The sequence below is a fragment of the Pagrus major genome, chromosome 11, assembly GCF_040436345.1.
Source record: "Pagrus major chromosome 11, Pma_NU_1.0".
NCBI classification, from domain to species: Eukaryota; Metazoa; Chordata; class Actinopteri; order Spariformes; family Sparidae; genus Pagrus; species Pagrus major.
In genome coordinates this window covers 20,778,900-20,806,832 of record NC_133225.1, presented here as the reverse complement: position 1 = coordinate 20,806,832, position 27,933 = coordinate 20,778,900, and the positions used below count along the sequence as shown (strand labels likewise).

General features: G+C 40.5%; 2 protein-coding genes and 1 long non-coding RNA gene across 4 annotated transcripts; 2 read left to right on the top strand and 1 right to left on the bottom strand.

The window, feature by feature from the left end:
* Positions 1-261: 261 nt before the first annotated feature.
* Positions 262-5,974, top strand: ddx59 (DEAD (Asp-Glu-Ala-Asp) box polypeptide 59). Of its 2 annotated transcripts, none has more exons than XM_073477180.1 (8): positions 262-372; positions 975-1,879; positions 2,015-2,197; positions 2,306-2,395; positions 2,780-3,031; positions 4,404-4,556; positions 5,255-5,383; positions 5,610-5,974. In XM_073477180.1, the coding sequence occupies exons 2-8, from the start codon at positions 992-994 to the stop codon at positions 5,868-5,870; spliced, it is 1,956 nt and encodes a 651-aa protein (XP_073333281.1). In that variant the 5' UTR covers positions 262-372; positions 975-991; the 3' UTR covers positions 5,871-5,974. The 2 variants fall into 2 exon arrangements, with proteins under 2 accessions (XP_073333281.1, XP_073333279.1); XM_073477178.1 differs by lacking the exon at positions 262-372 and adding an exon at positions 394-572.
* On the bottom strand, positions 2,054-7,538 carry LOC141005347 (uncharacterized). The gene is made up of 3 exons (XR_012179850.1): positions 7,450-7,538; positions 4,371-4,631; positions 2,054-2,179 (listed from the first exon to the last, which is right to left on the bottom strand). It is a non-coding gene; the product is annotated as an uncharacterized lncRNA (long non-coding RNA).
* Positions 7,065-27,793, top strand: kif14 (kinesin family member 14). The gene is made up of 29 exons (XM_073477177.1): positions 7,065-8,291; positions 9,311-9,565; positions 9,724-9,811; positions 9,964-10,062; positions 10,397-10,449; positions 10,550-10,580; positions 10,880-10,987; positions 11,165-11,281; positions 11,771-11,889; positions 12,128-12,300; positions 13,481-13,628; positions 13,980-14,043; positions 14,235-14,419; positions 14,646-14,748; positions 14,960-15,117; positions 15,259-15,406; positions 15,775-15,921; positions 16,496-16,628; positions 17,500-17,593; positions 17,759-17,900; positions 18,843-18,949; positions 20,386-20,486; positions 20,841-21,071; positions 21,452-21,639; positions 22,146-22,298; positions 23,425-23,547; positions 23,693-23,767; positions 25,661-25,802; positions 26,474-27,793. The coding sequence occupies exons 1-29, from the start codon at positions 7,276-7,278 to the stop codon at positions 26,827-26,829; spliced, it is 4,857 nt and encodes a 1,618-aa protein (XP_073333278.1). The 5' UTR covers positions 7,065-7,275; the 3' UTR covers positions 26,830-27,793.
* The last annotated feature ends 140 nt before the right edge of the window (positions 27,794-27,933 follow it).

Here is a 27,933-nt window from a genome sequence, read left to right as displayed (position 1 = left end):
TTTACCCCACAGTAGCATGTTAGTTTAAACACCATCTTTCAATATCTTTACACCGTATGAATGCACTGCTTAGCTTGAATGTTTGACTTTTCGATGAGCATTTGAATGCACGAAAAGACGGCAGCCTGCTTGCAATTAGCGAGCAAACTAAACACTGAAAGGTTTTAATTACATAACGGTACATCCACGTGTTCTTAACTTGTCAGACCGACCTCATACTTATTTTTGCAATTTAGACATTACCTTTTTAGCCCAGTTCAATTCTACAGCCACACCCTACACCCACAATGGAAAACATGAGCTCGGATTAAATACGTATATGAGGCTAAAATGTCCAGGAACTTGTTCAGAAGCAGATTTATTCAAAAGCAGGTAAATACGGTCCTTAATAAAGAAGACTAATGACCACTGGGAACAGCAAATATAGCGCTGTTGTGCAGAGTCGGTTCTAGGAACTACATTTCCCGACCTTGCAAAGGCAACACTACGTCATTAGTCTGCGTCGGCGATTGTTTTGAAGCGTTGGAAGATGATGCGTGGAGTAACGCTGTCCATTTATATGAAACATTCAGGTAAGATAGGCCTATTTACCGGCATTTATGAGTCAGTTGTAGCCGAACTGCGGTTTGATAAGAGTTCTTTCAAAATACACGAAAGTGTTGAAGCTGTCGACTTGTTCACAGTAGCAGTCGGGAGTTAATGTTATATCTGTCTTTTTTAAACTGTAATTTCGTTGCTGCACGAAAATGTCAGTTTACAGAAGGAATGCGTAGTTAATTCTGACCTCTGGGATTTTACTCTTAGCCAATACCAGTTATATATGGTAGATTTTGCCAGTACTCATTTGTGTAATAATGTTATGCGGTGCAAACCCAAGATTCAACAATTTTGACAATTTGCACTAACATTAAAACAAAGACCCCTAAATCCTTGACATTAATGTAATGCTTACAACTGTTTTCTGATGTTAACAGGTTAATTTTCAATAAAAATGTTTATGCCAAGAGCCCTGAAAGTGAAGAGACCTGTCCAAGGCTCAAGCAAAGTTTTGAATAAGAAAAGCAAGATAGATCAGGGGGAGAGAAGAGATGGAGGTTCAGTGACACCTGCTCAGAAGGACGAAGCATGTGGCGACACCCAAACACAGGATGACACAATGCAAGCAGCTGAAGACATCCAAACACAGGATGGGACAATTAAAGCAGGAGGAGACTCTGCAGACTTGACAGAGACCTCAATGACTGAAGATGGACATACGTCTACCTCAAGCGATACAGAGGAAGAGGAGGAGGAGGAAGAAGAAGAAGAACCTGTCAAATCATTCAGAAAGAGCCAGAGATGGCCAGAGCCAGGAGAGCCTGCCTGTGTGATGTGTGGTCGCTATGGGGAGTACATTTGTGACAGCACTGACAACGATGTTTGCAGTCTTGAGTGCAAAGCCAAACATTTGACCAAAATGGGGATGGGGATTGGGCCGGATGTGTTTAACCGTAAGGACAAAGATGGAGATGAAAGGACTCAGCCTCAACAGACAGCAGTGGACTCTGGTGGAGTGGGTGAAAGTGAGGCTGGCTATTCCTACAGGGAAGATCGGTTCATATCAGGCCTAACGGATGAGCAGGTACAGCGGATTAAACAGGAGCTGGGCATTGAAACACAGGGGAGCGATGTCAAGAGACCCATCGTTGAGTTTGAACACTGTGGCTTCCCCGCCACGCTGAGTGGCAACCTGAAAAAGGCCGGCTATGAGGCCCCCACGCCAGTCCAGATGCAGATGGTGCCTGTTGGTCTCACTGGAAGGGATGTGATTGCCAGTGCTGACACAGGCTCAGGGAAGACTGTAGCCTTCCTGCTGCCAGTGGTAGTGAGGGCACTGGAGGTAAAGTAATGCAGCTGACATCAGATTCATTCATTTATTTAAATTTACACCATGACACTGCCTATTCATACCCACAGAAAGCTACCTTTTGATCTATAGGAAACATTTCAACTGCTATGTGTTTTCTACCTTTAGAAACCAACATGCAGTGTGAGTAGCCCTGTGGCTCTCATCCTGACCCCCACCAGGGAGCTGGCCATTCAGATAGAGAGACAGGCCAAGGAGCTGGTGATGGGACTCCCCAACATGAGAACAGCACTGCTGGTGGGCGGCATGCCGCTTCCCCCGCAACTCCACCGCCTGAAAAGCAACATCAAAGTACAATCTCTGTTTTTACAGTCATTTCCTCCTCTCACAGTCAAAACAGTTCTTTTGAGCCTTAAACTTTCCACAACATCATGTTCTTCTCCTATTAATCTCCCTTAGATTATCATAGCCACCCCAGGGCGACTCATTGAGATCCTGAAGCAGAAGGCAGTGCAGCTGGACAAAGTGAAGGTTGTGGTGGTTGACGAGGTACGACAGACACATTCAGATATGATGAAAGTTCAGCACTTAAAGGTTTTCCAATATTGATAAAACTTAAAATTTTGTGGCTAAGTTAATTCATTTGATTGATTCAATTCAACCTTCGTTTGTTGTGATACAGCATAAATTCTGAAATAATTTCATTATCATGTAATTTGATATTAGGATTTGCAAACAATGAGGCTTTAATGATTGCTTATTTTGACTCAAATTATGTAATATCCCAATACATGCTGTAAAGTTGAGAATTATTGCAAACAGCATAATAATAGTTCTAAATCCTTTAGTTTTGCCCTGTAAGTGGGATCAATTATGCAATTATGTGCTCTTTAGAGTGTAAAGGTCGATATGTTTTTGTGTTGTATCCTGTAGGTCGACACTATGCTGAAGATGGGCTTCCAGCAGCAAGTGCTGGAGGTTTTGGAGCAAGTCCCTGAAGAACGCCAAACTTTGCTGGCGTCGGCCACTATCCCCAAAGGGACAGAAGAGCTGGCTGGCCGATTGGTCCGTGACCCCGTCCGTATTACTATTGGAGAGAAGAACCAGCCCTGTGCTAATGTGCGGCAGATCCTGCTCTGGGTAGAGGAACCCTCGAAGAAGAAGAAGCTGTTTGAGATTCTCAATGTAGGTTGTAGACTTGAAGTTTTGATTTTTAACAGTCACTCAAAGAGGTTTGTTTAAACAGTACACAGTCTCCTTTTTGCCAGTAAGTCTGGCTCTCACTGGAAGTCTTTAAAGATAGATTTTGGGTGGAGTATAGCTTTAAACTCACTTCCGCTGCCAACGTAGACTTTCTTTAAGAGGTCAGCAGTTTTCTTTTTGCGTAACACCAAGTCTTAATTATCCTCTGGAGAACCAGAAAGTGCTTTAGTAGGTATAAACACAGAAAGTGGGTTATTATCTCAATTTCAGTTTATAGTGGATTTATCACTCAGTCTCGATACGCACTGGTACCAGCTTGGTATTTTATTAACTGGCTGTTTAAAGGTGCTAATTCCTTGGGCTCGGAAGACCAGTCTCCCCACTACACCATATTTAGACAGCCATTGCTTCAGCCCTGGCCCCCGTCTGGAGGAAATGGGTGGGCCCTGAGCCATGGCCTCAATCCAGGAATCCCAGCAATGGCTTGTACCATTTATACAGGGCTGGACAGGAAGGGTCTGCTTTAGTTATCCTGGTGAAGAAGTGTTGTTAGACAATTGTGAGAGTAACAGGAGCTGCTTCTCTGTTTACAGTTGGTTGTGATGGTGGTTGTTTTTTAAGCCAATTTATTTATGACTGCTGTTATTTAATGAGGCTTAGAGTAAAGCTTAGTGGTGGGTCCTTCTGGAGTACTGTGAGATTGGGGGGCTATTAGAATTGGGATCTGAAAGAGACTCTTGAAGAAAACCAATCTGAAATGGGTGCTTCATATGTTGCAGCTCTTAGAACATGGTGTATGACAATTAGCTCAAGTTAAAGTCAGAAGATCTAAGCATGCTCTCACAAGTTTGAGCCAGAACAGTAGATCTGAGAGTAGCTCTATAATAAACTCTTTACTTCATTAGTCAATGTGAGAAATAACTATCTGGATTTGAGAACAAGGCACAGATGCAAACAGCCTACCTTTTAAAAACGTTTATTTAGACTGTCCAGTTATGAATGGCCAACAATAAATTGAGAAAGGATAATAAGTGAAGTTTTGACTCATCCGTCACAATTACATCTGCTGTTAAACACTTTTTAATTGCAGCAACCCCGAAATATAGCCAAACAGGTGAAAGTGATCTTTTATTAAGCTTGCCAGCCAACCCTTCTATGTATTTTTCCTGTCTGAGTGTTTCTGGCAGGAGAGTCATGACTGCCATCTGCTGGAGGATTTTCACTTTTTCGATTCAGCCAAAAGTTTAGAAATCTGCGCCCACTGACTTACACTAAACCAGAAGGTAATATAATATATAAATGTGAAAAAATAAAATCTCACCTTGCTCCTTTTTTTCTCCTCCTGACTTTTCAGGACAGTAAGCTGTACCAGCCTCCAGTGGTGGTGTTTGTAGACTGTAAACTGGGGGCCGATCTGCTGTGTGAGGCGGTTGCCAAGGTGACGGGCCTCAATACTGTGGCAATCCACTCCAACAAGGGCCAGTGGGAACGCAACCGCATCCTCAGGGTGAGGCCAGTGGCAGCCAGAACATGTAGTGTCGAGTGGATAAATAGCAGCTCTCCCATGTTTGGTGTCTTTTAGCTGGAAGACCAGAGACACCGTGAGCTGAGACAGACTTAGCTATGTTCATCAGCATATTGAATGCGGGACGATGCCGTCAAAACGACATCTACCGTGGCTTAAACGAAACCTAAAAAACAACAAAATAAAATGGAGAGGTATAACATTAATAGATGTAATTAACAAAGCTCAAAGTGATCAAAATTTCATTTGGATGCCATTCAATAGCAGATCACCTGGTAAAAAACAGGGGGAGAAAATGACATACATAAATAAATTAATAATATTCAAGTTGGTGTCATTTGTATATGGCTTTACCGTTACATTAGATGAAATTATACTGGGTGACTTTTGAATCATTTATGCACATTTTGCTTTGATTAAATGCATATTTGGCATCTTTGGAAATTTAGGGATCTCCACTAGATTATAAAATAAGATCCAGCAGAGTCTATAGTTAAATGTGTGTAAAAAAAAAAAAAAAAATCTGCCATGTAAATTTTCTCCAATACTTAAGTCCTAGCTATGTTAACATTTATCATATTTTACCAGAAAACAAAGTTGCATATTGGTGAAAATTAGGTCTTTCATAACCTTTGCCAAACATGTCTGTCAGTGTAATATTTTTCTCTGTGCGTCCTCAGGGTCTTCTGGATGGAGACTTTGAAGTGGTGATCAGCACAGGTGTGCTAGGTAGAGGACTGGACCTCGTCAACGTCAGATTGGTGGTGAACTTTGACATGCCAAACACGATGGATGAGTATGTCCATCAGGTTAGTGGTATACAGAGTAGAAAAGTGACTAAGTGTTAAAGTTCAACTTCAATTTCCCTATTTCCACTTTTCAATGATGATGCCGTGTTAATTGGTAATCGTACATTAATAATGAGTAAAAGTGATCAAAACCCATTTTCCATCCATAATTTAATGTATTATATAGAAATTGATAAATTTCAATTAGGTAAATTACTTTATTTTCCCTTAATTTCTTCCCATCCAGGTTGGCAGGTCAGGTCGGCTGGGACACAGAGGAACAGCCATTACATTTCTCAACAACAACAACAAGCGGCTGTTCCTGGAGGTGGTGAACAGGGTCAAACCCACAGGGTCCATCCTGCCCCCTCAACTCCTGAACTCACCCCACCTCCACGAGCAGCAGAGGAGGGAGAGACAGAAAGCCAAGCAGGGGCCTGACGAGGTGCTGGTCACTACGAACAATCTATTGGACATCATAAGGAAACATGACCGTCGTAAAAAGTAGAAAGTTTCTCTGAACATGCCTGCACTGGTGCTGTCTGTTTGTTAAGTAAATGCCAAATGTTTAGTTTGTATATTGTTTTATTAAATAAATGTATTTTGGAGTAATCTGAATACAAGTCTTGTGTTATTAATGTAAGACAATTTATTCAAATACAGAAATAATCTTCTCTAATCCATAGTCTTCAGCCCAGGTCTTCCGGTTGAAGGACAGTCTTTCTTACTACTGCTATGGTGTACTTGTGGTGCCTATATCAGGTCCAGAGAAAACATACTGCCTTTAAATTGTATTGTGTTTTATTACCTCCCCCAAGGAAGTCAAGGTTTTCCCTGTGTCCGTTTTTAGGTTGGTTGGTTGGTTTGTCTACAGAGTGACACAAATCTGCTGAACGGTTTTCCATAAAACCTGGATGAAGGATGGGTCTCATCCCAGAATATAGACCCCATTGACTTTTGGTGTAGATCTACGATCCATTAACACTGCACATTTTTTTCATTAATTTCTCAGGGAATAATACATGGATCTTGATGAGAAAAATAAGGTGTATTATTGCGGCTTGTATCTATGAGTAAGTACAATTTGATGCGGATCCAAATAAAAGTATGTCCCTAGGAGATTTAAATATGCTTTATTTGATACTGGATTAGGCTTGATTGAATTTAAAGAAGGCTGTTGGTGGCGGTATGAGCTCTACTGAGTTCATGACTCAGTAGATGTGATGACTTCATATCAAGCTGCTGGGGGCTGAGAGAAAACAACTTTTGCTCTGGAGTTTTAAGAAACATCATATCCCATACTGTTCATAGTCCAATAAGTCTGTGACACCATTTGTTATTTTATTTTTTCCAACTTGAGACTCAAATCGAGTGTAAAACTTCGGTCTTGAATCCAAGATGTGTTGTTTGTGTTTGAACTATGGAGTGTACGTCACTTTGTGTAACGGTAAAGTGCTAATTTTAGAAAGGAAAATATGAGCACACAACACTGGGACACAAGCTCAGAGCTGCTTACAGTATCACATGAGTCTGTGCATGTAGGATATCCTTGATTATGCTGCCACCTAGCGTCAGTCTCAGGTACCTCCATGTCTCGGCCATGACGTGACGTAGGAATTTCCGAGAATTCAGCCAATCAGCTGTCACTAGCGAAGTCGGTTTGAAATTGAAGCGGGCGATGGCGGAAGCGATGATGGGACAATAATAAACACAAGCAGCTCTGTTCGCCTGGACACAGCTCACATTTTAACGGATTTATATCCACTTTTAACTAACGTACCGAGCTGTACTAGCCGACTTCGATATGGTTCACGTTGTGTATTGTTGTAGTTAGAGTAACCGGAGCGGAGTTGCCATTAGCTAGTTAGCTACCTTGTCATTTTAACGTCTTTTGTTTTTAACAGCCGGCTACCATGTCGTTATTTAGCGTACAAGCGAGGAAGCATACAGCTTTCTACGACCATCTAATGTCAACGTCCAGAAAAGCGACAGACACGACGCTTGGCAAAAGTGAGATAACGTCCGGAGACTCTGCGTGTGAAGACAGCAGGTCATCTGATAAAAGCCGACAGGTGAACAGGACTTACGTCGTCTCTGTGCTGTCAAAAAGCGGCAACGGGCAGCAGACTCCTGGCCGGGGCCGACTCACTCTGCAGAGGAGGTCAAGGAGGAAAACAGCGGAGAAGACGATGGTTGAAAGCAGCCACAATAGCACACCAGCTCCGGAGAAGAGACTGACACTGCAGCGCAGGACCAGGACTCCCTCAATGGATAAAAACGCACACGGGCAGCGTGGGGTCACCGGTGCTGGCCTGCAACCAACCCCGAAGGTTCTCAGTGAACCAAACGGTAGGACACCTGGTTTATTCAGGTCTATTAGTTTAAGAGAGTCTGCAACTAAGGGTAAAGGAAGAGAGACTGCTGCTGCTGCTGCTGCTGCTGCTGCTGCTGCTGCTAAGGTGGAAACCCATGCACACAGCAAGATGCCCTCTTCCTCCACAAGTAGGCAGCTACAGGACCAGGCCCAAACTTTTAAAACCCCGACCAAAAAGACCCCGTTTGAGAAAATCGCCGCCAGGAGAGACGTTTTCGAGAGACTGGCAGCGAAAGAAGTTCCTAAACCAGTGGCTGTCAAATCTGCAAGTCTAGAGAGGCCCAAATCCAGAGCACAGCGAGCTGAAGACGCAAAACCTGTCGCAGCTCCTCGGGTCAGTAAGGTCTCTGCAGGTGTGCAAAGGCCACACGCCTCGCTGCAGGTGAGAAAGACGTCCACTTCAAACCAAAAGGGAGACTTCACTCCTGCTCCAGCAGCTGCCCAGCAGCCCCTGTCCCGACCTAGTGAGACTCTCTCTGTGAAGCAGCACAATCCACTGAAGATGGAGAACAGTGCACTGACTGTTGCAGTCCGTTTACGACCTTTTAACGCCAGGTTTGTGATGCATTATTTGCCTTCATTGATGTGTAAATTGTGCAGCAGGAGCCAATGATACCGGCGTTTTAAAGGTTTGGGTCTCCAAAAGTTGCTGCTGGGCCTTCTAAATGTGTCTGATCCAACCAAACACCAATAATGATGAACCAGTGTGCACTTTGTTAAGATCCTGTGTGATTAAACCATTCTTTGACTTTTGCTGTAAGCAGAGTAACAAGGTGTTTCCGAAGTTTTAGGGAATATGACAAATGAAACGGCTCACAGGGATATGGCAATGTATTTCACAACATGTTTCAAACATTGTCTGCGTGAAATCAGAAAAAGCCACAGTAGAGATTAATCAATTAGTTGAGTATTTTGCTTAAGGATCAATCATAGAGTCATCATAGATTTTAACAAAAGCTTAGCTCTCTAGAGTTTGTTATGCAAAATAACCGATCTAATATTGTAAAATGTTTTAGACCAAATGATTAGGGCTTCAACTAACAATCATTTCATTATCAATTAATCTGCATATTATTTTCATGATTTATCCCTTCACTGTTTGGTGTTTAGTCTGTAAAACATGAAGAAAATGTTCATCACGATTTCCCGAAGTGATTCTTCAGATTTGCTTCTTTTTGTCCAACCCACAGTCGAATACCCACAGGCTCTTCATTATCTATCATCAATTATAAAGAAAAGCTGCAAGTCTTTATATTTGAGAAGCAGGAAACAGCAAATGTTTGACATTTTTGCTTGAAAAATATCTGAAATGATTTCAAATATATAGCGATTGATTTTAATTAATTAAAGACTAATTGTTGTAGCTCTACAATTTATTTTATACCATAAAATAATCTCTGGATGAATCAGTACGTAAATGATCATTAGTTGCATCTCTGTGCTGTAGGCTGTATACCAATTTTCTAAGCTGGAAAACCACTAAACTACATACAATGTACATTTTTACAATGTCGTTCTGGTTGAGAAACTCCATGTCTGAAATAATGTTTGTTCATATTTCTGCTCCATTGTAGGGAGAAGGCAGAGAAGACATCGCAGGTCATCTTCATGAATGGTCAGGAGACTGTTGTCCAGCATCCAGACTCCAAACAGACCTACTCCTTCAACTATGACTTCGCCTTCTGCTCCGTGGATGAGTGTGACCCCACCTTCGCCAGCCAGCAGACAGTGTATGAGATACTGGCCAAACCCCTGCTGCTGAGGGCCTTCGAAGGGTTCAACACCTGCCTGTTTGCTTACGGCCAGACAGGCTCTGGGAAGTCGTACACGTGAGAGTTTTTGGTTTTAGTTTATTCAGTCACCCTTGGTCTGCTGAAACTCTTCCTCTTTGCTCTCTTTATATTTTTGCTCTTAAAAACATGCCGTGCAATGTGTTTATATTGGGATGTGGAATTAAAAATAAAATTGGTTTGAAATCATTGTTTAGGATGATGGGTTTTGGAGAAGAGGAAGGTGTAATCCCACGGTTCTGCAATGAGCTTTTTTCTGGATTGGCCTCCATGGAAAATGACGAGGTAAAATTACTGATAAGGGTTTATCCATTGTTTGTTTGTTTGTTTTTAATGTAATAAGTTGCAGTTTCTTATAAAAACATCTCAATGCTTAAAAGACTTGAAATGATCTCTGTTTCTGGTTACATAATTCACTTTGGGTTGTTATATTTCAGGTCCAATGTCATGTAGAGATGAGCTATTTTGAAGTGTACAATGAGAAGATCCATGACCTGCTTGTGACCAGAGATGAGCCAAATCAGAGGAGAATGCCTGTAAGTAGTTTGCAACTGACCAAAACAGCCTTTGTTTAAAAAATATTGTGGCTTTTGAACTTGTAATGTTTAACGTGCCTCTGTGTGACATAGCTTGCTTTTAGTGAAATTGGCTGCTACATCTCCAGATAAAACAGCTACTTTGCCTCCTGGAAAAGGGAACGCCTCTGTAATTGCCTATCAAGATAACATGGATCATCTCCTGATAATTGCAAATTTCAAAGCTGCTCTGTTGCTCATAATGCCATGGCAACATTTTCACGGTCATTGGTAGGGCTGAATAGACTGTGAATATCAACAGTCGAGATAAAACCCTGTTGGTTTATATTCCCAGCTCAAAGTGAGGGAGCATCCAGTCCATGGTCCCTACGTTGCTGACCTCTCTGCGTAAGAAACCTTTTATATTTCTTTTGCTATTTTACTCTTCAATAAATGCTGAAGGATCATTCTTGAATGCAGAATCGCTAACTTTGTTATGTCTTCACAGGAATATTGTGAGCTCTTACAATGACATTCAGGTAGGTTAAAAATTCTGTCTATTTTTTTCTTCTTGTAGATCCTCGGCCTTTAGCTGACACTCTTCAGAACAACTTTGATTGAGTGAGCAAGCCAGGGTTCAATGTCAGGTAGACTGAGGCCAGGATGAAATACAGACGTAGACGTTTGACTGAATACTAATATTTTGAAAGTGCAGTGCAGGCACACCATACAGATGAGCCCTGAGCATCAGGATATATCTAAAGTATAGTATTAAAAGACATGCAGCTCATAACCTCAAAAGATTTTATACAAAGAGACTTGTGGTGTCCTTCTTCAGGGTTGGCTGAAGCTGGGCAACAAACAGAGAGCCACAGCAGCTACAGGAATGAATGACAAGAGCTCCAGATCTCACTCTGTCTTCACCCTGGTGATGACCCAGACTCAGGTATGGCCTCTCAACATTATGTCACATGTCAATCTACCCTAAACAAACACAAACGGAATATATATAACAGTGTAAAGAGTGTTGATCCTGCATTGACAGACTAATAAACTTCAGGGTCATGTGTGCAAACTCAATATTACACATCTAATCAGTATTTCTGTGCATCCTTGTGTACAGACTGAGCTTGTGGAGGGCGAGGAACATGAGCACAGCATCACCAGCAGGATCAACCTAGTGGACCTGGCAGGCAGCGAACGCTCTAACACTGCTCAGACAAGTGGAGACCGACTCAGGGTACACATACACACACACACACACACACATACACACACACACCATGCTATTATTTGTTCAAATGTGAGAATTGGCTTTTCATCCATTTCATATCATTGTTAATTGTGTTAATTGAATATTTATTCATTTTTGCCCTTTTTGTTCAGACAGTATAATGAAATACAATATGAGCAAAGGGTATTTGTTGAAAGTTATAATAAGACTTCACCTTTAGTCCTGCAATTTATTATGTTAATTTTTTGTTCTGACATTTTGAAACCTAAACAAAAACTTGAAAAATGGGCTGCATGAATCAATGACAATCAATTAATCATTGGTTGTATCTTCAATTGATTCTTCAACTGAGATCAGAAAGATCTCATTATATTCAGACCCATTTGTTCATTATTTGCTCCTTTTGTTTATCTTGCAGATAATGCTTTTTGCATTTTCAAAATGCAGCATGCGCTTTTTAAAAAAAGAAATGCCAATTTTAGTTTGTCATTACAGGAGGGTGCAAGCATCAACAAATCCCTGCTTACCCTTGGAAAGGTCATCTCTGCCCTGTCGGAACAGTCACTGACCAGCAAGAAGGTCTTCATACCGTACAGAGAGTCTGTCCTGACATGGTGAGAGATCAGAATGCTTGTTCACTGTAGCTAATGGAGAACACAGTGTTTATTTTTGTGAGCTCTCTTTATACAGTGTCATGCGGTATACCAGGGTTATGTGTGATATCTTCTATGGACAAGAAATTCCATGCATATATTCACAGTACTAGAATGGAAAATGAAATGCATGAACTGAAATTATTTGTACAGCTGAAAAGACAATCTTGCCAAAAGTCCCAATTGTTTTCCTCTGTAGGTTGCTGAAAGAGAGCCTCGGTGGTAACTCCAAGACGGCCATGATTGCTACACTGAGCCCGGCGGGCAGCAATGTGGAGGAAAGCCTGAGCACTTTGCGCTATGCCCAGCAGGCCCGCACCATCATTAACGTGGCAAAAGTCAATGAGGACACCAGTGCCAAGCTCATCAGAGGTCAGACACTTGGAATATACACATACAAAAATCTCTGTTGGACTCAATTCAGCTCTGAGCTATTTTTATTTTATTATAACTACAATAAGCATTTAAGCTTGTTTATCTAAAACTAAAAAGTAATTAGTTATTATGTTTCATCAGTATATTTGTCAGTCATTATGTACATGCCCAAATCCCCCCAGTTGTCATTGATTTTGGTGGCACACTTCCTGTTGGCGTTGCCATGTGTGGAAAAAGATGTGGTGTGTCCTTGGCCACCATTGACTGCGAAGAAAAATATGGATTTTGCCCCTGTAACATCAATTGACAGCAAGGTGGAGCAGGACTGGCAATACAACTTGCTGCCTTGAGAATAATTTTGATCTTAAAGAGATTTTTTTTCTGTGTTCATTCATATACAGCAGCACATAATGTTTTTTCTTTGTGAACCTGAACATCTGCTATCATACACAAACAGCACCACACCTGTATGTCCTTATTCAGGAGGAAAACCAAAGATGGCTTTTCTATACTGTCTATCGTTACCTCGGTGTGAACAGCATTTGTGCACTTGAAAAATCTCCCACTAGAAAATCGCAGAACATATTTTTTTAATAATCCCTATGTCCTCAATAGTTTCAATACGTCCTTCATCTGCCTCTCTTTGTTTCTGTCTGTATGTATTTCTCTCTATATAAGAGTATGTTTATCTTTCTATTTTGTGTCTCGTTCTCGATCTCCTTTGCTCTCCTTCATTCCGACGTACCCTCCTGTCTGTCCATCTATCCATCAGCAGCTTATTCACTACCCAGTTCAATTAAGGCCTGGCCCTAACCTTGCCTCCAGGCCATATTTATGCACTGTCAGCTGCACATAGCGGCTAACTGTCATGCAAGTATTATTTTTCATAAGATGATCGTGCTGCTGTTTGACGTTTTTAACAGTAAGGGGAGCTCTTGCTGTGGACTTCTCTCACATCACCCGTCAGTTTGTGATGCTCCAAGTTAATTTGACTCAAACGTGATAAATCTAGTCAATGTTGCTCAGTAAATTCAAATAAGTTCACTGACAAAATCTAAATATTTCTGTTTCAGGACTACTATGTACTCCCTGCAATTTAATACTGACTTGTATTCATTTAAGTGCATATTTGCTGCACTGCTTTACAAAGCATTTTGCACAAATCTTGTGTTTTCAGAGTTGAAGGCTGAGGTGGAGAAGCTGCGAGCGGCTCAGATGAGCTCCCAGGGCATTGAACCAGAGAGGGTCAGGCTGTTCCAGCAGGAGATCTCCGCCCTGAGGAACAGACTCTGTCAGCAAGAGAGAGAAATGACCGAGGCCAACCGGTCAGTGTTACGGCAATAATTATAGGGGGTCAAAGAGAAAGATGCAGAATGTTTCAACAGTTTAGAGAACCCTAGTAGCAACTGATGTTTTTTGTCTCACCTGTTGTCTGCTTTGTATATACAGTGGCACTCAGTCCCCCCCCCCCCCCCCCATTTTATAGGTGACAAAAGCACCATATTCAAAAACAAACAAACATATGATATAAAAAACCTTTTGCAAGTCAAAGATGATGTTTTCCTTTTTATAATCTTTAGTCAGTTGGGACGCATATATATGATTGAATAGGAGATATCTTAAAGGATCTTAGCTTAATTATATTTTTGTTTTATTTTATCTTTTTCTTCCGGCAGGGCCTGGAAAGAGAAACTGGAGCAAGCTGAAATCCGCAAACGTGAAGAGGCCAAAGAGTTGCAGGTTTGATTTATTTCCATTCTATTTTTTTACCCTCCTACTGTACATGCAGTACTTTTGATTAATTAAAAATCTCTTCACCATGCTGACCCTAAAAGGTCACAGTAAGAAACCCTGAAACGAGCTGTCATAAATGTTCTTGTCCACACATGTATAACAATGTGTGAAAGAAGAAACCTTCTTTGTGTTTTCAGAAAGCAGGTGTGACATTCAAAGTGGACAATCGTCTTCCTAACCTGGTGAACTTGAACGAGGATCCTCAGCTGTCTGAGATGCTTCTCTACATGATCAAAGAGGGTCAAACCACAGTGGGCAAGCTCAAATCTGAGTCCAGCCATGACATCCAGCTGACGGGGGCCCTCATCGCTGACCAACACTGGTAAAAACAAATCACTGTGGTCTTTTTTTTTTTAGTCTTGTTTGTGTGTTTATTCAACAGAAGTGCTCACAGCAGTGATGTTGACATTTAGTTTATTAATGTTTTTTTGTGCTTTTCTTATCTATCTTGCCTTTTTTGTTATTTAGCTATTCACTATCTCACTCTTAAAGCTACAGCAGACATTTGATATGAAAAAATATATATGTATTTATTTTATTTGTTTCAGTGTTATAACCAATATCCAGGGTACGGTCAGCATCACTCCAATGGAAAATGCCAAAACTTTTGTGAATGGTAACCTCATATCTGAGTCTTCAGTCCTACAACATGTAAGTAGATCAAAAAGATCCTTTAACTCATCTCAAGTTCAGCATCATGCTATGAATTAAATTAAAATAACATTTGTGCAACAGCTTTCTTTGTGCTTATTTGTTATTTGCTCTAAACTAACTTGTTTAGTCAGTTTAATTAAATATTACCAACCTGTATCCATTTTATCAATTAATCAACTCCTCTCATCTAGTTGCTTGTGTTTTCCAGGGTGATAGGGTGATTCTTGGTGGAGACCACTACTTCCGCTTCAACCATCCAGCAGAGGTGCAGTCTGGGAAGCGGGTGTCATGTTGGACAGGTGCAGGCGATGGTCACAAAGACTTTGAATTCGCCAAAAATGAGCTGCTTGCGGCTCAAAGAGCTCAGTGAGTGCAAGACTAGAGAATCAAATGTCACCATACTAGCCATCCTGCTCTTTTTAAAATGTTCTTTTCCAAGGCAACATCTGTTTATAGAGACTAATAATCACAATCAGAACTCCCTTAAGCCATCTTTGTGTGTCTCAGGCTAGAGGCAGAAATTGAAGAAGCCCATTTGAAGGCTAAAGAGGAGATGATGCAAGGAATCCAAATGGCAAAAGAGGTGGCACAGAAGGAGCTGTTTGACCAGAAGTCGCTTTATGAGGATAGGATCCGAGCCCTGGAGAAACAGCTGGTACATAAAATTGGTGCTTCTTGTCTTCTTACTGAAAAAAGTGAAACCTGCTACTTTCTGTCTCGTTACCTTCCATTTATGATTGCTTTTGGGGATCATGACTATAAAGTGGCGTCTATTCACAGGGAACCTTAGTTCTGACCAGTTAGTGGTGTATTTACATTATTTGAAGTCAGTTTGCATAAAGGTGTGACCAAACTTACAAAACTTTAATCACAAATGGTATATTCTCTTAAACTTAACCTGTACTTTATGGCATTATTACAGAACCATCAAATAGTTATTTGCATGTATAAACTTTTCTGTAATCTTTCACCCTGTCAATTAAGGCGACCAATACTTTTAATGTCAAACTATGATGTTTTCAGAACGGGGAGATGCAGCGCAAGTGTCAGCAGGAGTTGGACCAGCAGAGGGTGGCCAGTCAGGTGGCACAGCTGAAACTGGCCAAGCGGGAGCTGGAGCAGGAGGTGGACACCCATAAGACACGCCTTCGCCTGCACATGGAGGCCCAGGTCAGAACCCAGAACAGCACCTGGAAATGTTGAAGCTCTTTCATGCTAAAAGGAAATTGGGTATTTTAGGTTCATGGAATGTTTTTTTTTTCTTTTTCTACTGGACAGGTTTTGTTCTGTAAAAAAGAAGAATTACTTTCCTTATTTGTTTTGACCTCTTTGACCTGCTCTCAATGTTTGTCAGCCTTTTCAGTAATTGAATATTCGCAATTTTACAGGTCTCATTTTTGCCCTCACACTGATGAGCTTATCACCCTTTTTTTTCCTAGAAGAGGCCGTGTACAGTCGGGCAACTTAGAGTAGTTGGTGGTGGAGTGGAAGTATCTAAGAGAAGATCTTAAACTGATCATCCAGCTTTTGGCATTTTTCCCTTCTTGATCTTTAAAAGTCATTCTAGGGGATATCTAGATATTTCCCGTAACCATTAATGACAACCACACTTTCATTTGCTCATTCTTGTGTTTTTGATGAGCCATTTGGGATGTGTTTTGAGTCGTGGTGGAGTTTGGCTTTAGGCATAATGTTTTGGCCGGGTGGTTTTAATATTGTGTACATTACCATGATTCACTCACAGGCGATGGAGGAACACCATGTGCGTCAAGCGAGGATTGTTGATGCCCTGGAGGCAGAGAAGAGAAAGATCAGCAAAGAGCTCGAGGAGATGCAGAAGAAGCGAGCCTTACGAGAAAATCACAGTTACCGGAATGGTGAGTACTTTCAGGTCACTACTGAGCACATACTGGAGTTAGGAACCACAATAACAATTCACAGCATATAAGTGGATTTTCAGATGGGTGGGGTTTATCCTTTTTAGAGCAAGTTTGCCAGGACCGGATATAAACGCTGGACATTACCTAAGTTTGAAAGGTAGCAAGAGAGTCCATAGAACATATTTCATTTAGTCATTTATTGGGATGTAGTTTACAATTCTCTTATGGATGGTGGGTATTCTGCAGAACCAGTATGAAGTTTATAGAAATAACTTGCTGTTATGTTGTGTTGCTCACGCAGGGCAAAGGCAGCAAAAGGGGCAAGGATTTCGTATTACATCCCAGCCACATTTGTTGGCGCTTTTTTTTTTTTAATACTGTCACCAGGTTTCCATCCAAATTATAACAAGTTATTGCTAATTATGACTAAATTACAAGAAAATCATTCCATCCACTGCTGTTATAGGATTAATAGGAGTTGGTTCATTGAAATAAGCAGTAGGTGGTGCCAATTCTCCAGTCAGAAAACCATTATACTATTGAAGAAAAACAAGGGTGCAGCAAGATGACGCAATTAGATTGGCAGTGAAGTCTGCAATGTAAGGTGAACTGTATCCTAGAAGCCCATCTACCTTCACAGAGTGTAGAGAACCATTTCAGAGGCTAAATCCATGTGTAATGTACCTGGAAATCAAAGGTTACAGGAAGAGTGGTATTACTTTTGGTTCTGGGTAACTTTTCAAACAGTTCTTGGAGGGTTAATCGTTTCTATCCAGTGTTATCAAATCAGGCTGAAATAAGCCAGATGCAATTTGACTCTGAGCTGTTGGCTGTGGTGAAGTTAATGACTTTCATTTCTGTATTTCAGTCTCTCCACAGTGGGATGCCATGAAGTTGTCCCTGATGATTGAGGAAGCCAATAAAATCAGTGCTAAACTGAAGAAAAACACAGTCTTCAGCAGGTATAACAAGATGATATCATGCCATAGTTTACAAATGATATGATTTTATTAGACAGTTTATAAACATATAAAGGTGCTATGTTATTGCTAATGGGCCCTGTGTGGAAGCAGATATCTTATTCATTAAGACAGGCTAAAAATGAATTTGACTCTCCTCTGTTGTAGACACGAAAGCTCTGAGGCTGACAACCTGGAGCAGGGCGGTCTGCAACAGGTGCGGGTTCAGAACACAAAGCTGGGGATCTCCACTTTCTGGAGCCTGGACAAGTTCCAAAACAACATAGCTGCCATGAGGGAACTCGAGCAGGTCAGCTTTAAATCAGTTCTGCCTTTTCAAATCATCACTTTTTCTGCAGTTATTGATTGCCTTGATAGTTTAAAACCTATTTGGAACTGCATGCCTTGTTTAAGTGTCTGAAACCCAATTAACATTTTACTGTAATGAAAATGAGACTAAACCTGAGCTGATTTATGGTGTGGAGACAGCCTAGACATTCATATTGATGGTTTTAACCAAATTAAAAATATAAGGGTGCCACAGACTTTGAGTGTTGAGAATCCTTACCTGACAGGAAGGGCCTTTTGTAGTTTAACAGTTTCCTCCACTTGTCTGAAGACTGGCAGATCAGTCGAATTGGAAACTCCAAATTGCTGTTTGGTATGCATGTCTGTTGTTCAGAGTGTTTCTTAGTCCTTCAGCCAGTTTTCTTAGATTGTCTCAAGCTATCTCCGATCTTTTAGAATAAGGGATTCAGAAAATATATATCTGGTTAAACACTTTTTATGGAATTGAATTGGACAGCGTTGTTAGATATTGTGTATAGAATAAGAATGATTATGAATGTAAAACAATCATAAACCAATTCTATACTCTTAAGGATCTTTTTAATGATGAAGCGTTTGCAATGATCAGGCTGATAAACTGTCAACAAGTAACACCAAAATGCTTGAAATTCCATATAAGTGATTGGGTGCGCTTTCTTGCTTATGTGATCAGTGCTCTAATAAGCTGATGTATGATGCCTCACTTGAGTGGAGCATATTCACCCAGCCAGCCCGTCTGTTCCTCATTCTGCATATTCAGAGTCTAACATCATCTCAAGTGCAATTGCCAATTTTCCCAGCCATTTGACCTTATTTACAGTCCAGAATGGGTTGTTTTATGCCTGACAGAGGGATGCTGCCTCACTTTTCTCATTAAGTTGAGTAAATGAGACTGGGCATGTCAGCAGTAGTTTACTCTCCACAGGGGGATTCCACCTCTAAAGATGACGATGTGTTTTATGACCCCGATGATGAGTGGGAGCAAGATATATCGGCCTCCTCTGCTTCCACCTCCTCCTTCTCACGCCGGAGGTAATTATCCAGCTCTTCCTCTCCCCTCCTATCCATCAACCCCTCTTTCCAACACCTGACATTTACATTAGATTTCAGGGACTTAATTGGTATTCTTGTCAAATAACTTGAAATGTGTAAGTAAGCAAATGTTCAAAAACTCCCACAGACGGCTCCGGAGGGAAGCCCAGGACAGTCTCTGTGGAAGTGTCTACCTCACTGTTGTTTACATCGGCAGTGCTGGGATGGGCAGTACTTTTGCCTTGTAGTGTGTGGATCTTAAACCCGCAGCCCTCATGCTTAACTGAACTCACAGCTTCTTGCACTTTAATGTGAACAATGTGTCAGGAAAAGGGATGTATGTGGAAAGCTGAGAGGTATTTGGATAAAACACGGAAAATGATTTTTGTCATAGTTTGGAAGATTTTGGTTATTTTCACAAAGCCCTCCTAGTTTCCACCAACATGATTTACAACCTGGCACGCATTTCTGACATTCGACACATCCTCCATTTTCTCAAGAAAAGTTGATGTGAAGTTGCTGCCCACAGAATATTTCCCTCCTTATTCTTTTTCCTCTGTTTATTAATTTCATTTCCACAAAGGCTGGGCCAAGGAGTTTAGAAAAGGAAAGGGCACCAAGGGTTTCTGTGTTCCTCACTCTACAACCCACAACCCAAACACACACACACCCAGCACCTATGGTACATGCAGAACCTCCAACATTTTCCCCTCACATTGTTGTTATTCTTGTCAAGCGTGTTTATGGTGCCGCTGGTGGTGCCTGAACCACCAGCAGAAAAGCCAAATGAAACATGGCACAGGCTCTGTGGTTCCTTTATCCCGTCTCTCTCCATTAAACCCCTGCCTAAGCCTTATGGCCACAGTTTTGACTGTTTACTGACCTCCGCTCCTGTAGCTTGTTCATAGTAATGGAAATCTATTATCCCGCTGAACTCATTTAACCCTTTTACACACAAGTTTAACAGGCATTTTTTGCAAAATGACACCAAACACCAATGCCTGACTGTGCCCATTACACACTTAAAATCAGATTAACATAATGATGTCCAGAGATAGTTAGAGGAGCACTGCCCACATTAATAGGGGTCAATCCAGTCTGTCTCCAGTCCCCTCATAACAACGTCAGCAAGTCCATACAAATGAAACACTTAACAGGCAGTATAGAGAGAGTAACTGACTTCAACAGTGGTTCATTTAAATAAAAAAGTATTGGGACAACAAACTTGCAGATTTTTTCAAAAATCATGACCCATCAATATTTTGCATCCAATTCTGTGATAAACAGCCTTTGAGAACACAGCAAATTCTTGAATACTGGAGCATCAAAACCTTCTGAATGAGAGCACCAACATGCCTTCTAACAATGAAAGTAAATATAATAATGAATTGTATAAGAAATTAATATGAATGTAAATATATAATGTTTGGCATCAGGAGCAGGAGCTTGTTGAAGAGCAGGAGAATCTCAGGACGTCTCTACGAGATCCGGGTCCATCCGATTCAGAGCCTCCACAACTGCTCCTCACAGTCTGCTGGTAAAACACTGTACAAAACTACTTGAATATTTTCAGCTTTCTGATTGACACCGTATTTTAAATGGCCATCGTCATGTCAGGCAAATTTTTGAGTGTTTGAATGTTTGAGTTTAATTTAGTCCAGTAAATGAAGATGGGAAGAGTTACCAGGAAAAATTGTGTCAACACTCACCATGCAGTACTTTTGTTGTCCATAAATGAATGCAATGATTAAGTGTTACTGCTGTTAAATTAAGACTGAGTACTGCACTTGATTTAGTAACAAGTTAGTGTTTACTATGACACAGTGTTGTAAAAATGAAGTCTAGTGAGGTCATCCATGCACACCCCAACTCTTCACTTTGTCTATCCCAGGATTGATGGGTGTGGTCACACCACCCTCCACCCCTTCCGTCAGCACGGACTCTGCATTCCCTGGCATCTGCAAGGAGTTGATTGGCCAGTCATTGGCCCGTCTGCGTGGTTGTAATGTGACAGAAGACAGCATGGCAGACAGGCTGGCCTCTGATCTGCAACTGGTGTATGTGGCAGTCCAAACCATATCTGACCTGTATGACAGCCTGGATGATGACAGCCAGGAGAATGGTGAGATTCAATGAAAAATTCAACTTTTTATGACTGAGGAGAGGAGCAAGATCATGGGGATTCAAATAAATAAACCATATTTAAATATTTGGATATTTAATATTATATAAGTAATATTTCTTTAGTAGTCAAAGTTAAGATAGCAGGTAGAAAGAAATACTTTGCATTTTTTCTCCATTTCTGACGTTGCACAAAAAACAAATAAGAATTTGTGGTTTTGGTACAAATTCTTTAATTTATTCAGATTCAACAAATATCATCATTTCTAATTGTCTGAACCAATTTACAGACTACGTTAAAAGGCCCATGATTTCCTTCTGTCGTTTTCAGATTTACTGTGTAGGTGACTCAAACTGTTGTTATGGCTTTTTCTCCTGCAGTCTTTGTATGTAACTTGGTGGCCCAGACTCAGCTGGTCAAGGCCACCACAGCCATAGACAACGCAGCGTTTGTTACCGTGCAGTGGCTGGCCAGCGTTAAACCCTCCTCCGGCCTGCTCTACACCGTCGCTGAGGAGCTCAAGAGCCAAGTCAAGAAGATGGGAGGATTCTTCCAGCTGCTCATTCAGGTAAACAAAAAAATTACCACACTGCATTAATGGCCATGCAGCCACATTATTTTGATTTTCATGGCATTTGTAGTATGTAAATTAGTTGAAAGAGTGCAAAATTTGAGCTGAAATTTTTTTTCCAATTTAGTGTAGTTTTGACAGGAGTGGCTAATCAAAATGCACAGCATTAATTGACGTGTCTTAGCTCTGAGCTGTTTGAGCTGTCTATGGAAATGACCAAGCGGAGGGAATTCTCAACCTTGAGCCCCAAACAGAACATGAATATATGGAAAATAAATCTAAATTCCTTACCAGCCTCAGTACCTAAACACACAATTTTCTACTCTCACTTCTGATTTTTCACATTCTCTTGCATTTTCATTTATTTACTGACCCTTCAGACTTTGTCGGCCGTTTTGTTGGCTTGCGTGCATTGATTTACTGTTAAATCAATTTTAATTCCACCTGTTTGTTTGTGCTGACTTGATGTTGACTGAAAATGGAAAATTTTTCTCCCCATCCAGGGTTGTGAATCTGAGATCACATCAATGGTAACAGAGGCTAGCAGGAAGAGCAGTCGGTGCCTGGATGCTGCATTGCTTGCACTCGGCCACCTGGCGGCAATGACAGGCATGCCGTTGAACGCAATGGAGCAGGGTACCCAGGCCACAGGCAAGGTAACACCAACATTAATACCGCAGCAGCTACTATCCATGTCAACACTCTGGGGTTCACTGCAATCAAGCCCCCACTCCACAATACTGGAGAATGTAATATTAGCTTTGTGTATCTCAGACTAGGAAACACATTAGGGGGTGGGGAATTATTGAGCAGCATAAGGATATGGCGTGTTTGATTTGTTGATGTGCAAGTGCAGCGGTATCTCATTATGCTTTGTAAAGAGAGGGAAATGTAAGGAAATGTTTAGAATTGTCTGTCTTGTAAAGGTGAAGGTAAAAACATTTAGTGCAAGATGTTGCTGAAGAACATAAGATTCTGTCATATTGTATTCTCTTCTGTTTACTTATATTCAACACAACAATTGGCATTTACACACGTACTTTGCTTTTTGAGAAAATGAAATGAAAATGAAAAGAAGAACAAAAAAAAAAACAAAACTGAGCCACCACAGGGTATACCCTCAAGCAACCATCATGAATTAACCAAACGGAGAGAGAGTGCCAGAAACTCACCCACAGACAATCGAGCTTTAAGACTTTCACTGCTGGGACAGGTGACCTCTGGGAAATGTAGTGTAAAACCCACAGCAATGATCAATGAGAACCAGAGGTGTCAAAAAAGGTGAAAAAAAGGACTTTGAGAAGAGCAGTTTATCAGGCAGGCTGATATTAGATTGTAAGTATTGAAGCCAAACTAGATTTGTGGTAGGTTTCAAAACAGTCAGCAAAAGTTTGTTGACCATAGAGAACTTACCTTTGCTTAATATGCATCTTGATAACAATTCTTCCAAAAAATAAATAAAAAATAAATAAAATGAACCAGTATTAAGATTATACATTGTTAGCAGAATTTTAAAACTCTCAAATGTCAATGAATCAGCCTCAGACATCAAGATATACTGATATTGATTTATCTGCTGATATACCCACATTTATAAAAAAAAATTAAAAAAAAGTCGTCAGCTGATAATATTGGCTAACTGACATATCTGTGGCTCTAACATGCAGTATTGGTTGGACTATACTGCTCATCATGTTCAACCATCAGGGATCACATTTGGTAACTCAGCAGAGGTTTATCAAAAATATGATGTATCTTTTTATATGATTACTTACTTTTCAGCAATCCGTTGTCATGTGTCTGCTGAAGGGGACCGGTAAGGGCATCCGCTCTCTTATAGAGGAGAGCCTCACCATCACAAGAGAAATGCTGCGAGAGGCTCAGTTGGCCTACCCCACGAATCCAGTAAGAGACCATAACCTGGCTGTGCCATTTGTTGTAGGAAAATTGTTGTTGTCTAGGTTATATAACGAGATGTTTGTGTTGATAATTTACATTCCATAATAGTGTGGATGAATAGGTGTTATTGGTAATCCACCTCTGCTTACAGGTCCTGCAGAGCCTCAAGTCCAAGACGCTTGACCTAGCCCGTGCTCTTCAGAGCTACATGCACTGCCATATTGCGGTGAGTTTCAGCAGCACAACCAACTACAAATATGAGTCTCCAGTTACATGGGGTTTAATTGTGTTGGCCACAGTGGAAATGTCACCATCAACTCCTCAGTCAGTCCCTCCCTTACTCTCCCTACTTCATTTACTGGTGCCAACACGTGAGCAGTCATGAATTTCAAAATCAATCAAATATGGACTTCTATGTTGTATTGTGTCATTCCTATGGCACTGAGAAGTTTATTATATAGGAAGTCAGCCTTATGAGAAAGATGACACGATGAAGCTGTAGTGTGAGAGAAATTATAAAGTTGAAAGGTTTGGAATGTAATTAGAAAACTACACAAGACTGCAACACGCATTTTGATTGGTTAGAGCTGTATTTTTGAGAGGTATAATAATATTAGAAAAGCTGATTGGTATCACTATATTGTCTAAACCATAACTGACTTTAAATAATTTTACCCTTTACTGTCTCATTTTCTAGTTTGCAAATAATTTAATTCTAGATACAAAATCTGAAAGATATTTTTGAAAAGAAAAAGAATTTAAAGAATTAGAATTAATGATATTAGCTATATATAATGATAATATCGGTTATCTGCAGTGTCATTACAAAACCTTCCGGTATTTGTATGGGGAAACTGTGGCTCAAAGACGGAATACATGCTCAGCAAAGCTTCCCTGGATATGTAAAGGTTAAAAACAATCTTCCATCTTGACACAGGCTTAAATGTTACAGATTAATACCCACACCCACAGCAGCCCCGTTAAAGATGCCACTCAGCCTTTATTGCTCGTGTAAAGCTCAATGCTCTGTAGGCTTATCTCGCTGCAGTCCTCCCTTGACGATCGTTCAGGTAATGAATGTGTTGAATGAAGTGGCATCAGTCACAGCTAACAGGCTTGTTTGCCGTTATCTTAGCCACACAAACTAGCAGTTTTTTTTTTTTTAAACCAATCATTGACACATATAGGCGCAGGGGCATTTTGCTGCCCGCAGTGTTATTGTAGTCAAATAAACCTGAGTTATAGCCTGAGGCAACTACTACATGTAACAAAGGACTGCATGTGTGCATGATCACGGATGAATCTATGAACGTGGGCTGTGACAGACATTGTCATTTACTTTTATTGCTTGCAGCTCTTCGGAAAAGGTGATTAATGATTCAAATGCTGGTATAAATATGGGAGCTGTGGAATTGTCATTACAGTTATTGGTCAAAATGCAATTTTATTATTGTGTATGTTGTTTTATTTAAGTAAAATGTGTCGACAGAACAATTTCAACCTCATGATAATAACAAATATGCAGAGGACTTCGTATTTTCAGTAGTAAAAGTTAAAATGGCTCGTGAACAGAGCTGTGTACTGAAGTAATTGGCATGGTGCAAACCATATTGTGCTGCACTGTAGTGAACCGGGAAGGAGGCCATTAGGTGTATTTCATAGAAAAGGACACATCACCATGGAAGCCGTATTTATTTAGTGACATCATTTTCTAACTGTGTGTGTGTGTGTGTGTGTGTGTGTGTGTGTGTGTGTGTACGCGTACACGTACACGCATACACACACACACATGCATCTGTGTGGTTCTTCATGTGGCTTTAGGCTATGTTCAAAATCGGAACCGACAACTAAGAGATCCCTAGTTAGAATATTAAGACCAGATGGGAAAATGGAGCTGGGGAATATTAGGATCGGATAATTTGTTGAGTAATACTCCCTCAAGCAGTTACTGTTAAAGTGCCACTAAGAGCTGCTTAATCAAATGTACATCGTCCAATAGTATGATCTTGCATGTGTATGTGTGTTTTAGTTATGTAAACGCTTTGTTGCATTACATTTAATCGTGTTCATTTGCTGTGTCCTGTATTCAATATTTGGGTGTGTTCATGTTTTCAAATAGGAGAGGGAGACTGACCCGGAGGAGGGGGAGGAAGAGGCCTCAGCTTCCCATTTGCAGAGCCTGAGAACTATAGCGACCAAGCTGTTCCAGCTGAACCAGGCCATCAGACAGCTGCATTCCTCTCTGTCTGCAGCACTGCGAGGTGGAGCTTCTGACACACACAGCCTGGATGTTGAACAAAAACTTTTAGCAAATGTAATTTATATTAAACACATCACAGGAATTCATCCCTCGGTCGAAAGCAGTAGAAGAAACAGCATGTCAAGGGCCAAAGCCATTTGTTTGTTCTCTTTGTTTGATCGCTATTTCAATTAAGAGATTTTGTGAATGCCCACTTAAAGTATATTTCCACAAAGGGGTTATTCGGGAAAAAGCTGATTTGTACAACACTGATAACATCATCGTATTAAAGAGAAATTTTAGTTTATATCACTAAAAATGGAAAAAAAAAAAAAAAAATCTTTCTCTTGTATCAAAGTATGTAGTTCTGTACCAAATTAACTACTTCAGTCAATAGTTTGTCAGTTCATCAGTATTTATAAAGAACCATCATGCTGTGGCAGGTGTCAGTTTAGTGGGTGTTTTTATAATAACTTTGCCTGTGTCTTAGCTAATCAAAGCTTATTCATTTTCATAATAGGACAGACTATTCTGACTCTTTGTCTCAAAAGTTTTATTTTTCATTATCATTGCTACAATACGGTTTTTCATAAATTCTTTAGATTTGAGTTTGTTTGATGAACTTTGATGGTTTGTTTAGCTATTGTTGTTGTAGGTGTCACTTCTTCTATATGACTGTCATCTTTCTTCCAGGAAAAGACAGAGACTCCAACCTCAGCAGCTGCAGAGAGCTGATCTCCTCCTCTGCCAGGGCTGTCGATGAGCTGATCACTGGTCTGTCAAAGGAAGGGGCATTGACGCTGGCCCTGAGCATCATGGCTGCACGAGACGAGCTCCACACTGCCCTGCAGTCCCTGTCCTCCTCCTGGAACCAACAAGTGGCAGGAGAAAGCAGAAGCTCTGCTGCTTCTGATGTGAGCACAGAAGATGAAATGTTAACTAAAGAAGGTGCACCCACTCACTGTTCAGTTAGAAATCGTGTTGTCAGTAAGATGGTGTACTCTCTCCATCCAGATGTGTCGTCCAAAGGCAGCCCACACTGGGTGTGATGTGCATTTATACTATGTTATTCTTTTGAATGTGCTCAAATCATGTACGACTTACTGTAAAAAAAAATCAACTGCTGATATTGAAAAAACCTTTAGTCAGCCTCCTGCTGGTAAGAACAAGTGGATCATACAGCAGACACAGCACAGACTTCTTTACTGTTGCCATCCAAGTTGATAGATTTTTTTGTTATACCAACACACAGCCAACTCTGCCTTCTAAATGTGAGCTATGTCTGTATATTTTCATGGGTTTTGAATGACAAAGAAAATAATAATGTGGGCAAACCTTTAAAACTACAGCATTTATTTAATATGCCGTAAAAAACACCGCTTTCAAATCCAGTAATTTGCTACTAAGAGCAGTATTAGAAGTATTAGAAACAAAGACTTGCATGACCACAATGTGTACAGTTTAACAGAGTCCTTCTTGATGGATAAACACAATTATTAAACAATTATCTGTGATTGGCTGTAAGAAAAATGTCCACTAATGCTGTACCAGGCCTTCTTTGTTGTAAAGTACTTTTCAGAGGCAACTAAGTTATTTTTTGTTGCATTTTTTTTTTTTTTAATTATTCAGACATGCAAGATTTCAATATGCGGCAGCTCAGGTAGTGTTTTGTAAAAAAAAAAAAAAGAAGAAAATAATAGTGAAAGGCTTTTTACCCTTTCTCTGCTGTATATGATTTCTTTCCTGTATGAATGTACATTTTGTTTTCATGTTTGCATAAAGTTTTGCGCTTTTCTGTTGTATAACACATACTGCATCAATTTGCACTCAGAAGAGACTTTGTATACTGTGTTTCTTCTTAATACATGTACTTACACATGCATGGTTTTGTCCCTTTCCTGTTTTGTAATATTTTACTTTTCAAATAACAATTTGACCTGTCAACATAATATAGTAACTTGTGCACCTGCAATAAAAATTGTGTTGCTTATCATTCATATACATATCTCTTAATCAGGCTACCTTGTAATGATTTGAATACTTAAATTATGTAATGACACCCTACATATTTACACATACATATTGACCTCTATAATACATTTTGTCCTTGGAAGTCACACTTGGTTAAGATATTTGTCTATTGTAGGTGGACA

Excerpts from the sequence above, each read along its gene's own strand:
- ddx59 (XM_073477180.1), top strand. The coding sequence starts at position 992 with ATGTTTATGCCAAGAGCCCTGAAAGTGAAGAGACCTGTCCAAGGCTCA. Across the intron at positions 2,198-2,305 it reads GCCTGAAAAGCAACATCAAA|ATTATCATAGCCACCCCAGG; the intron begins GTACAATCTCTG and ends AATCTCCCTTAG. Across the intron at positions 4,557-5,254 it reads AACGCAACCGCATCCTCAGG|GGTCTTCTGGATGGAGACTT; the intron begins GTGAGGCCAGTG and ends GTGCGTCCTCAG.
- kif14 (XM_073477177.1), top strand. The coding sequence starts at position 7,276 with ATGTCGTTATTTAGCGTACAAGCGAGGAAGCATACAGCTTTCTACGAC. Across the intron at positions 8,292-9,310 it reads TTACGACCTTTTAACGCCAG|GGAGAAGGCAGAGAAGACAT; the intron begins GTTTGTGATGCA and ends GCTCCATTGTAG. Across the intron at positions 10,450-10,549 it reads TACGTTGCTGACCTCTCTGC|GAATATTGTGAGCTCTTACA; the intron begins GTAAGAAACCTT and ends ATGTCTTCACAG.